Source organism: Cryptococcus neoformans (assembly GCF_000091045.1).
Source record: "Cryptococcus neoformans var. neoformans JEC21 chromosome 2 sequence".
Classification (NCBI taxonomy): domain Eukaryota; kingdom Fungi; phylum Basidiomycota; class Tremellomycetes; order Tremellales; family Cryptococcaceae; genus Cryptococcus; species Cryptococcus deneoformans.
In genome coordinates this window covers 845,001-856,086 of record NC_006684.1, presented here as the reverse complement: position 1 = coordinate 856,086, position 11,086 = coordinate 845,001, and the positions used below count along the sequence as shown (strand labels likewise).

Genomic DNA, 11,086 nt, shown 5'->3' with positions numbered 1-11,086 from the left:
CAGACAGGGAGTGCAAACAGAGTAACCCCGAAAATGGCTAAACTGACCCACTTTCGGATCATTTTAAGTCCAAGTAGTAATGGATTAAATTAAGCCACTAATTAAACAACTTTACCCAAGAACCAATCATCGACACCTGCTATGATCATTTTTGACTATATTACAGTTGCGACCAAATTCCTTTCTGAGCATCATCCGTCCTCATCAGGACAGAGGCCGAGGGTTAAAGCTGTCCACTCATGAAGGATTTCCTATCTGCAATGATTCTTTCAACTTTGGGTAAATGTGTTGAGTATTCATTCAGTAGGTGGGTTGATAGTTGGTTGTAAGGGCAGGCTAAGGCATTGATCAGAATAATGAAGAGAAATTATGATAGATTCTATTAGAATATACAGAATGAACTCATGAATGCCACAAAACTCCCTCTCAGTGAATCATCATGTCCTTCTGCCCACTGCTCCCATTCACTCATTCATCCAACATTTGTCATATGCTCTTGAAACACAATTCTGATGACTTGGAAGGCGGTTATTGCCATTCAAATTCATCTAGCCTTCGGATTGCAGCATACTGTCACCTCACTCCTTCATGCCCCATCCCCCCTCATCTGTCAGTACCTCCTTTTGAAAACTGCCAGTCCTTCTGATTGAGCATGTAAAAAGGATCTATTTCCACATGAGAAATGCATATACATAACGGCAAATCGCAGGCATGTGCGCAAAAGGACAGAATTGAACTATGTCTTTTTGAGTATGTTTTCAGTCAATTCAATTACCTAAATGGATTGTATAAGTTCAAAGTTCACATCAGGGGTGTTTAGATGGCTTGAATGGAGAACATACTTTTTGTATATCAGGCCTATGCTCAGGATCAACAACAAGCATACTATCAATAAGCTGCACAAAATCTTGAGAGTAACCTGAAGGATGCCGATATCTACCGCTGCCAACAGCCATGGCGATAGATTGTCCATCAACCTCAAAGGGAGAGTGACCATAAGCAACAGCATAAAGGGTACATCCCAATGACTAAATTCAAGTCAGCAATGATGCATTTTGAAGAACTGCACAGTCCTCACCCATATATCACATTTCTCATCCAATGTTCTGCCTGTTTTCACGTCGAATAACTCGGGAGCACGGTAAGGCATAGAGGAATGTTCACCCGCAATATCCTAGAATATATATATCAGCAATAATCTCACAAGGTAGGACAGGACATACCTGCTCCAAAAGTGCTTGTTGCCGTGTTTCAACCGTGATTCGAGCCCTGAAGAATTAGCTTCAGCCACACCGAGATGACCTACTTGATGGTTGACCCGAAATCCATTAGGATGGGCTCGTCCTCATCTGAAATCATTATGTTCCTGAACGATGGTTACTACAGTCCTGTACGTTGCAAAAGCTAAAGACCGAGACATACGCTGGCTTGATATCCCTATGTGCATAGGGCACCAACTCTCCTCGGTCCTCTTGGGTTAGTTCTTCGTCATGATCGAAAACAGTTTCCCCAACAAGTGGCTCATCCTCGCGAGTGGGAGGATAAGATGCCGAAATGTTTGGAAGGCGATATTGGTGCATAGCCCTGACACTGGAATACGTGCGGACGGTTGTCAGGCAGTGATCAGATGCAATGGGTGGGGACTTACGCTAAGCAAGTGCCGTGGAAAATCTCTAGAAGTTTTCTCTCGGGAATACGCTGGCCTGTGACCGACGCATTCGCCATTGCATCTTGCAGGTTGCCTTTGGAGTAATATGGGAGAAATCTGATTCAGTGTGAGCTGATTAGATGGCGAACGCTGAACGTTCAACATACAGATAGATGATCTTTCCATCTCCAGACTCATCCTGTACCACTGCAGAGTCAAGAATGCGAATGATATTTGGATGCCGAAAGCGTCTGTATGCCTCAACTTCCCGCATCGCTTCTTTGACACCTTCCTGACCAGAAGTTACTAGGATTTTCTTCAAAGCATAGAGGCGGTCTGAGGAGAGATCTCGGATCAGATACACAAACGAAAAGCCGCCTTCTCCGAGGAGCTTTTCAATCTTGTAGGAACGGCCATTTATTTTGAGGGTGGCATCGCTAGGACGTCAGCAGGTGGGTGTGGGAAGCGACTACTCACGGCTTGCAGATGCACTGGGTGATTGTAAGGAGGGCGTCTCTGGCGTAGAACTTGAGACGGTCCAGGGCGATGGCTGCTGCGTCGCTGTCCATGGTTGCGCTGAGGGCGAGAGATGGATCCACAGCGCGTGAAGGCGAGAAGTGGGAAGCGATGATGACGAACAGGGCGGCGATGGCCGCCGCACTCTGCGGTGTCTATAACCCAAAGGAGGGCGCAGCGGTTGGATGTAGCGCCCACAAGCATGTCCCGGCCGCCGTTCCCCGCCGGGTGGGCGTCCGTGCGCATGGACCCCCGCAACCTCTCGCTGGCAAACACGCTGCCCGTCGGCCAGGCCTTCCTCTGGCACAGGCTCCCCCTCCCCGCCAGCGATCCCCCCTTCGAAGAGTATTCCAGGGCAGTACACTCCCCCCCTCGTGTCGTGTGTCTCCGCCAGTCGCCCACGCACATATACTACACTGCCGTATATCCCTCCGGGTCAGCCCCAGAGCCAGAGCGCAGCAATCTCTCCACCAGGCAGTGGCTTGAGGACTACTTCCAGCTGGTCAGATATCCAGACTTGGAAGCCTTGTATCTCGACTGGCGGCGCAGAGACCCAGAGCTGTTTGGTAAAGTACACGTCAATGACAGAGCCACTGGGATCCGGGTCCTCAGGCAAGATCCATGGGAATGTCTCTTAGCGTACGTAGCCAGTGTCTCCTTTCAGCGCTGACAGGCAGCTTCATCACATCCACCAACAACCACATACCACGTATAACTTCGCTACTGCATAAATTCTCGCAATCTTTCACAAAGCCGGTGCTTACTCTCAAACATCCCTCGAATGGTATCTTGATTCCATACCACCTGTTCCCCGCCCCTCATCAGATACCAACAAGACTGGAAAAACCCCTGCGTGACATGGGTTTTGGGTACCGCGCTCCGTTTATCGAAGCCTCTTTGCAGCTGCTCCGCAACAAATTCGGGGATAAAGAGGGAGATATAGAAGCTGGGCTCGTAGCGTGGAGAAACGAAGATGTGGACATTGTACGTGAGAACCTTATTGCATTGAAAGGCGTCGGAAGAAAAGTCGCAGACTGTGTAATGCTCATGTGTCTCGATAAAGTGAGTGACAAGATCCCATGGATGCCGCGTGTCCAGTGCTCCTGACAGGTGAACAGCCCTCTCTGATTCCCATCGATACCCATATTGCACATATTGCCGCAAGACATCCTGCCTTTCCATCCCGTCTGAAGAACAAGGCAATGTCGAAACAGGTCTATGAGGAGACGCAGGAATTTTTGCTTGGTCGTTGGGGCCCAATGGGAGGATGGTGTCAGGCCGTCTTATTTGCGGCTGATCTCCCTCAATCCCGAGGCAATATAAAAGTGAAGACAAAAGTTGAATCTATTGTGAAAACTGTTGTAAAGACCGAGACAAGCCTGGATAATGTTGGTAACGTCAGGCGGAAACGAGGGGAGAGTGAAGAAGAAAAACTGCCCGTCTTGAAGCGTACTCGCAGTGCGACAAAGCAAGCGCAACAAGTGCTAGTGGGCGTGGATGTAAAGTATGATGAAAATACGGACCGGTAGCATCGGATCACTAGATTACTCGTAGTGTAGAGGATTGATCGTGCACAAATAGTTAATAGCGTTTCTATGATGTCATTTATCATGGTGCTCCTACTAATAAGAATGTCTGTTGGATTTGCCCATCCCGATATTTAGAGAAAACATCTGCAGCCATCTGAAAGCCATGACCTTACCTTTACAAGAGATACTTTCCACGACATGGTCCGCTGTGCAGGCAGCCATCAGTGTCATGCTCGTCCTCGGATACGGATACTACGCACGCAAGCTCAAGATCCTTTCACGCCCAGGGGAAGAGAATAGCTCCCACGTCTGTGTCACCTTGTTCTTGCCATGTCTTTTGTTTTCGGAGATTGGGCCCTTATCATCATGGTCCAATTTGAAGCATTGTAAGCCCAGATCAAATCATGATGCAAGGGTAAAAAAAAAGGAAAAATTAAGCAACGTGTTGCAACTGCAGATTGGATCATCATCGTTTATTCACTCCTGTTTCAATTCATCTCATGGATGGCCGGATTATTAGGTGTAGCTATCTTCAAGCTGCCAAAATGGATTGTGTGAGTCTATCATACATCTCCGATTCAGAGCTGATATTGGGTAGTCCGTGCATGATTTTCAATAATGTGAGTCATGGCAGAGTATGTATCGTTGCTTATGATAGGCAACCTCCTTGCCTGTTCTTTTACTCAAATCATTGGGAGACAATGGCACCCTTGACTCCTTGGTGGGTAGCGGGAGCGTTGAAGCAGCAATGAAAAGAGGGAGGGTTTACATCCTCATCAATGCTTTGGTATGCAATTTGACTCGTTTTACTTTCGGTCCAGGTGAGGATGTTGCGCAATTAAATAGCTTGTAGCTAATTGATTTTTTTTTTCAGGCATGTTGGATGGGAAGTCCATTAATTTAATTCATCCTTGGTCCGAATCCGAACCGTATCCAGAGTACTCAGAGGCCCATCCATACAACGATGTCGATCACCCGAGCACAGAATCGTCCCCTTTGCTAGCAAGAGCGGAAAATGACATTAGAAGGGCTCCCAAAGCCGCCAAGACAATTCTCAGACGCTTGGATGGCTTCATGAACCCTCCGATGTATGGGGGTGCAGCGGCCATAGTGACGGGAATCATTCCCTTCCTACATAAATGGTTCTATGGCGATCAAGGAGCACTGTCATCGCAAGTAGGAGTCTTTCCCATTACTACTCATACTGACTGATACCTCTAGATTCACACGATCGATAGAAAACTTGGGCAATCTATACCCGGCACTGCAAATGTTTGTGCTGGGGGCGCATCTGAGATCGAAAAATGGTCCCCGGCCTCCCATTTTCGCTCTATGCTACCTTTACGCCTTTCGATTCCTCATCATGCCGGCTATCTCTTCTACTATCGTGTGGGGTGTACGTAGGATTATTGGCTCCAAGATCATCCAGGATCCCATACTGGTGAGAAATTTAATGTATATCATGTAGCTTTACAAGCAGCTTACCTCCCAACAGGATTTCGTGATGATTGTAAGCCCAGTGGGCCCCCCCGCGTTGACACTGGCAGCGGTAAGTGAACATGATATGCAGTGTGGAATTGTACTTACCATATGTCGGGTTCTAGATAGTAGCAATGTAAGTTCTGCCAAAAGAACATGAACTAATTTGGCAGGTCTGATGCAGGAGAAGACACAACCGCTGTCGTCACCAAAACTTTGGTGATTTCCTACATTCTTACACCGTTAATCAGTATCACTGTGACAGCGGCGATCTCTATTGTCAAAACTTTGTATTGAGCTTAGGAAGATAATTTGTAAATAAAATTAGACCATTGATAGCGTTCGTTTTGATTTCGTTCTTCCATGACCAAAGTTCATCGTTCGTCGGGGAAAACATCACCAAAAATATGGGGAGGCGTGGGATGTAGGGATACATGATTAACACCGTCGTTTCTACCAGCTTGCTTTATGAACACCTGGAAGTTCTCCACTGAGAGCTTTTGTTCGGAATTGGAACTTGACGAGTCAGCGAAAGCTACGACCCAAGTACTCACTCGACAAAGACCAAACTTGGATATCACACCTAACCCAACCCCACTATTCAGTAAAGGATTCAGGCCAGAAACTTGAGGACTCACCCCTTCCCCGTCCTGTCTCCCAACATCTGTTTTTCACTGCTCCCATCCGCCCTTCTCCTCCGTTCAGTGTGTTAAGGCCCAGTTGCGCTTTGTGGCGAACAGTGGCAGGCAATGTTGTATTACGGGCGACGTAGAGGAAAGCTCGTCTTTGGACTTCCATTTGCTCTGCGGATAGTCTCTTCCGGATATCTCTAAGGATTTGTGCTTTGGCTCCCATGATGCTGGCGCTTATAATGGGTCTTGTCGACTGTTTTTTGGTGCTTTTACCCTTGTGAGGTATTGTCAATTGCGCGATTCGCATGCAGTTGCGATTCTTGAGGGCGGCGAAAGGCGCAAAAGGCGCTCTCTGTGAATTCTCGCACGCCTTCATTTTAGGCGCGCCCTTTGTCGGAAACCCCTTCCTTGCTTATTCTCGTACCATTATTTCACCCCATTATTTCCACATTGCTATCATATGCGGACGCTATCTGGCAATGCCAATGTCGTGAAATTGTCCAGCGACAGAAAGTATAGCTCAAAACAAAAGGGTATATATACATGCAGGGTATGCACATGCTGTCTATTCTCCTGGCATGGTATCAACGTTTCCTCTTTTCTCCCTTTCCGGCCTTTTTCGATGGCCTTGGTGGCTGAGAGTTTTTCTCCCACAGATCCCTACCTTCTCCCTCCCACATGCTCTTCAGCCACTTCTCACATTCCTCCTTAGTTGCTAAAGGATTGTCAAGTTGGAAAGCATTGAGAGATTGCCTGATAGTTGTGATGAGCGAGGAAGGAGGGATGGACAGCAGTTGCTGAATATCGTTGCCCTAATATCAATTAGCCAGTATCACTTGAAGTCATCACTCACATTTAGAAGAAGAGGTCTGTCAATGTCTTCCGGAAGTCCAAGGTCCCTTATTTTCCCTTCAAATGCTTCATATTGTTGATAGATGCCTTCGGCTCCGTCGTCCCATTCGCCCTTCCAGACCGGAAGGATGGCCAAGATTGCAGCGAAAGTCAAAGATCTTTCCCATGGACGCACTGCTTGATGCTGGAGGGATATGCCAATGTCAGACCTCCTGGTCGCATCAAGATTGATAATATTAACAGCGTCGAAAAGGTTCGTTACAGACGTCTTCAGTTCGGTTGATAGCTGCTTGTTAGCGATGATTTTCTACTGGAAGACCTACTTTCAGCCCTTCACCGATTACCACTGAGGATGCAGGGACATCCCGCCCCTTTCGCTTTACAGTAAGTCCACGGAACGGGGTTGCAGCAGTTGCCAGCCATAACACTTCGTCGACGGATTTACGCTTGGCGACTTCGTTGAGGATTTGAGCAGCAGCAAACGCCTCTTGGCGAGGTGGATCGACTTCACAGCTAAAGATGTAGGGATGAAGATCAAGAGAGTGGATAAGAGATAGGGCGTGGAACGGGTTGTTGTGCAACATCTTTATGGTTTCAATCCCAATACGCTCCTTGGACACTTTTGATAGAATCCCAACCTGTCGTCGTCGATGTCAGTGGCAGCCCAACCATTCATCAAGTTATGAAACCAACCTTGACATCTTCTTGTTTGATAGAGTCCACGACCTCTTGAGCAATGGCCAGATTGAAGCGACTAGCAAAGCGCACGCAGCGGACGATACGGAGGGGATCGTCTTGGAATGTTTGTCGAGGAGGAAGGGGAGTTCGAGCGATTCGATTCTCCAGATCTGAAAGTCCCATTTTTGTGTAATCTTCCACCTGTCGTGTGTGGACATTGTAGAACAAGGCATTGATGGTCAAATCCCTACGAGAAGCATCCTCAAAAGGGGTCCCAGGTTTCTGTAGTGTAGATCTATCAACCTCGTTTCCTTAATTTTGCACGTCGGACGTACCACTTGTGGGATGCGACTGTCTGCATAGGTTTCGCTTCGGAGCCCAACAAAGTCACATTCGAGGCCCATAATCCTGGTCGTGCCGGTTTCGAGATGCTTGCTCTGCTCCGGATTGGCGACGACCTTGCCGACTGATCCGGTGGGCACATCCTTCGCCTTGAGAAAGTCGACAAAGGCGACGGCAAAGGAATGGCCCGAGGGGATGGAGAGGGCTATATCGAGGTCTGAGGAGGGCAGAGACAGAAGCTGATGCATGAGCATGGGATATGCGGTGGACGACGTACCTTGTCTCTGACCCATCCACCGGCGATTCTGCATTCCACGGGCGGGCTGAGGCGGTTTGCAAAGTCGTCGAGGAGCGCGACGAAGGTGGCCTCCGCGGGGCTGAGGGTGACGGTGTGGGACATCGTTCTGATGCTGGCGACGGTGCTGGCGACGGGGCGGGAGACTGTGGCGACGAGTCTGGCAAGGAGCATGGACGGGCAAAGATGGAGACGCGAGCGACGACGAATATGTCATCTCGTCTCGTTGCCGACCCGCTCGTCGTCATCGCCGGCGCTCTCCATCTCATCTCCATCTCCATCTCCATCGTCCGTCTTCTTCTTCATCGCACCTTCCCAGATGCCATACTGAGCACCGCCGCAGCAGCCACCATTCCGCTGTCCCAGTCTCGTCCCCTGCCACTCGCCAGCCGCCAATGTCAGCAGTCCCCCAACCCGCTGGCAGCCCTGACCAGCGCTATTCCCTCAAATCTCCAACCACACTCCAGCCAGGCCCTTCAGACCGTCCCCACTCTCTACGCCGCACAGCATCTCATGCCTCTCAGGCATCAGCGCAGGTGCCCTCCCCCCGGCCCACGGCTCGCTCCTCGTCCAAGGGACAATTTACACCGAGGATACTGTCGAGAAGAGCATCGGCTCAAACCGGCACTGCCGGCACCGAATACCCCTTCAAAGCGTTGTCTAGAACCAGCTCCGCCAGAGACCCACCTTCACATACACCTGTATCAGTACACGAAGAAGGCTGGAAGAGTCCAGCCACAGATAGCACCCCAGCGGAAGTGTAAGTGGAAATGCCGCCGGACTGGAGCTGATAAACAGGATTGAGACTCAGGCTGTGAGAGTCAAGCGTGATCATGAGTCTGGAAAGTGGATGATAAACCAGTACAGAGTAAGTATATTGCATATACCATGCAATTACTGACCAGTCGCAGGTTCTGTCGGAAATCGGTTCGGGCACTCATGGGCGTGTTCGACTTGGGCAAGACATGACGACCGAGATACCTGCGGCTGATGACGACGGAGAGCTTCACCCGCCTGCGTCTCCAGAGAGTTCATTCTACGTACGTACAGACATAAACTCTATAGCCTAGTTGACCAAATCCCAAGGCTATCAAAATTGTTGATCGGAACCCCAAAAGAAAACGTCTCACTGGTCTCGGTCGACACAAAGGGTCCTCGGGAGGGGCTAAGCTGCTGAACGAGAACGAGTGAGTTAATCTAACATAGATCAATACTGACCATCGTCAGAATCCGCAAGGAGATTGCAATATTCAAAAAGGTTAACCATCCTAATGTTGTGAGGATGAAGGAGATTATCGATGACCCGGAGTCAAGCAAAATCTACATGATCCTCGAATGGTGTCAGAATGGAGAAATCAAATGGAAGGATGGAGAAGGTCTTCCGGCCTTGACTGTAGGCGAGACTCGTAAGATCTTTCGAGATACGCTACTCGGGCTGGAATATTGTGAGTGTAAAGCTTTTTTGCCAATGTAATTGTGGCTGAGTGATTGCCAGTGCATCATCAAGGCATAATTCATCGTGACATCAAACCGAGCAACCTCCTACGGTCTGGAGACAACACCGTCAAAATATCGGATTTTGGTTGCTCTCATTTCTCTGAAGCTCTGAGAGCAGCGGCAGCGCAACCAGGTCCTGAAGGCGACGCTTACGTTGATGACATTGAACTCGCAAAGACAGCTGGATCACCCGCCTTCTTTGCTCCTGAAATGTGCTATTCGGGCCTTGACTCAGAGGGCCCCTCCGGACCTCCCAGCCATCCAAGTCCAAATCAAGAGGTACCATCCTTTATTATCCGACCTCCCTCATCTGTCGATACTTCTGCGGACACTTCTTCAAGCCTAATGAGTTTACCGCGCTCATCCACTACTTTCCCTCTCAAACCCACTGATAGCAACGATTCGGCCGGCTCTCGTCGCCCTCTGTCTTTCAGATCACAATCCTCTTCGGCTACTATCCAGCGTCGTGAAAGGCTTCCTATAACCAACGCTATCGACGTGTGGGCACTTGGTGTCACTCTTTATTGTTTGCTGTTTGGCAAAACGCCCTTTAATGCACCTAACGAATATCTTTTGATGCAAGTCATCGTGTCGGAATCATATATCGTCCCCCCTTTCATGGGCAAAGATCGTCTCCCCACTGGAACAGGAGGGCTCCCTGCGGCAGAAGAAGCGGTAGAATGTTTGGATCTGTTGAAAAGACTTTTGGAGAAAGATGCGGGAAAAAGGATCACACTTGAGCAAGCAAAGGTGAGTCGATACAATATCGTACATGACTGACAATCAGCAACATGGTTTCACTCTCCATGGATTAGCCGATTCTGCTACTTGGCTCGCCAAGACAGATCCGCACACTCACACATTCGTTACCGTTTCAAATGACGAAGTTGCGGCGGTTATTACCAAGTCTGTCCGTTTTCGCGATCGTTTCCGAAAGGGCATCAAGACGATCTCGCAGAAACTGCAGCTACTTGGAACCGGGCGCACGCGTAGCCGCAGTTTTGGAGATGGAGAATCAACAGGAACTACTAATACGGAGTATTCATTGACGCCAGCAGGGTCTGGGTCCGGGACCCCAAGAAGCAATAAACTCAGTGCACTTCTCCCAGTCTCTACTCCGAATAAAGATGTGTCACCCATGAACAGCCCTCTTCCTCATACAAGCATAGGACGCCGCTTTTCGCTTCTCAATGGCAGATCACCTGATTACCCCATTTCTCCCCAGACCACGACTCCGGTGGCTCAGATGGTCTCTCCAGGGCTGTCCAAGAACCCGTCTGCGCTCGATTTCAAAAACGAACCGGCTGGGCGAGTAACCAGCAACCCAGGGCCTATTGGGCTTGGATCCATGATCCATCGACGACTGTCTTCTCACCTCGTCCCACAAGCCAAACCTAGCATTGTGCCTTTATTGGACGAAACAACACATTCTCCTCGTCCAGCTACGTCGTCAGTGTCTCTAGACAAATTTAAACTCTCTTCAGAGCAGCAATCGATAAGTGGAAGCTTTCGTCGCCGGAAATCCATTGAGGCGGAGATGGAAGGCCGACGCCGGTCTCATAGTAATGCGTCCAGTATCAGCAGCAAACTTGCCAGATTATTACGCACCGGAAGCCAA

General features: G+C 49.1%; 6 protein-coding genes across 6 annotated transcripts in view; 3 read left to right on the top strand and 3 right to left on the bottom strand.

The window, feature by feature from the left end:
• Positions 1-637: 637 nt before the first annotated feature.
• On the bottom strand, positions 638-2,235 carry CNB02900 (serine/threonine-protein kinase, putative). The gene is made up of 9 exons (XM_024656535.1): positions 2,126-2,235; positions 1,816-2,085; positions 1,649-1,765; positions 1,423-1,590; positions 1,307-1,366; positions 1,224-1,269; positions 1,079-1,174; positions 843-1,028; positions 638-775 (listed from the first exon to the last, which is right to left on the bottom strand). Exons 1-9 carry the CDS (start codon positions 2,215-2,217, stop codon positions 737-739), a joined length of 1,074 nt encoding a protein of 357 aa, XP_024512207.1. The 5' UTR covers positions 2,218-2,235; the 3' UTR covers positions 638-736.
• Positions 2,236-2,319: 84 nt separating this feature from the next.
• CNB02890 (purine-specific oxidized base lesion DNA N-glycosylase, putative) lies at positions 2,320-3,781 on the top strand. The gene is made up of 3 exons (XM_569014.2): positions 2,320-2,803; positions 2,842-3,226; positions 3,283-3,781. Exons 1-3 carry the CDS (start codon positions 2,367-2,369, stop codon positions 3,691-3,693), a joined length of 1,233 nt encoding a protein of 410 aa, XP_569014.1. The 5' UTR covers positions 2,320-2,366; the 3' UTR covers positions 3,694-3,781.
• Positions 3,782-3,828: 47 nt separating this feature from the next.
• CNB02880 (endoplasmic reticulum protein, putative) lies at positions 3,829-5,626 on the top strand. The gene is made up of 9 exons (XM_569015.2): positions 3,829-4,079; positions 4,151-4,247; positions 4,292-4,313; positions 4,352-4,514; positions 4,568-4,865; positions 4,915-5,134; positions 5,189-5,242; positions 5,298-5,308; positions 5,346-5,626. Exons 1-9 carry the CDS (start codon positions 3,857-3,859, stop codon positions 5,467-5,469), a joined length of 1,212 nt encoding a protein of 403 aa, XP_569015.1. The 5' UTR covers positions 3,829-3,856; the 3' UTR covers positions 5,470-5,626.
• CNB02870 (mitochondrial 40s ribosomal protein, putative) lies at positions 4,612-6,078 on the bottom strand. Its single transcript, XM_568875.2, has 5 exons — positions 5,811-6,078; positions 5,727-5,755; positions 5,281-5,688; positions 5,179-5,233; positions 4,612-5,131 (listed from the first exon to the last, which is right to left on the bottom strand). Exons 1-3 carry the CDS (start codon positions 6,025-6,027, stop codon positions 5,626-5,628), a joined length of 309 nt encoding a protein of 102 aa, XP_568875.2. The 5' UTR covers positions 6,028-6,078; the 3' UTR covers positions 4,612-5,131; positions 5,179-5,233; positions 5,281-5,625.
• A 256-nt stretch (positions 6,079-6,334) lies between these two features.
• CNB02860 (hypothetical protein) lies at positions 6,335-8,145 on the bottom strand (the record flags this gene model as incomplete). Its single annotated transcript, XM_024656534.1, has 6 exons — positions 6,335-6,616; positions 6,658-6,942; positions 6,980-7,294; positions 7,350-7,616; positions 7,670-7,915; positions 7,954-8,145. 6 exons carry the CDS (start codon positions 8,143-8,145, stop codon positions 6,389-6,391), a joined length of 1,533 nt encoding a protein of 510 aa, XP_024512153.1. The 3' UTR covers positions 6,335-6,388.
• Positions 8,146-8,262: 117 nt separating this feature from the next.
• The window catches only part of CNB02850 (Ser/Thr protein kinase, putative), a 3,792-nt gene continuing 968 nt past the window's right edge, over positions 8,263-11,086 (top strand). Inside the window, exons 1-7 of the mRNA XM_024656533.1 lie at positions 8,263-8,731; positions 8,770-8,839; positions 8,883-9,011; positions 9,058-9,158; positions 9,199-9,416; positions 9,467-10,218; positions 10,256-11,086. The exon at positions 10,256-11,086 is cut by the window's right edge and continues 968 nt beyond it. Coding sequence (XP_024512152.1) covers positions 8,367-8,731; positions 8,770-8,839; positions 8,883-9,011; positions 9,058-9,158; positions 9,199-9,416; positions 9,467-10,218; positions 10,256-11,086 — 2,466 coding nt within the window. The 5' untranslated portion in view covers positions 8,263-8,366. The remainder of the gene's footprint in view (positions 8,732-8,769; positions 8,840-8,882; positions 9,012-9,057; positions 9,159-9,198; positions 9,417-9,466; positions 10,219-10,255) is intronic.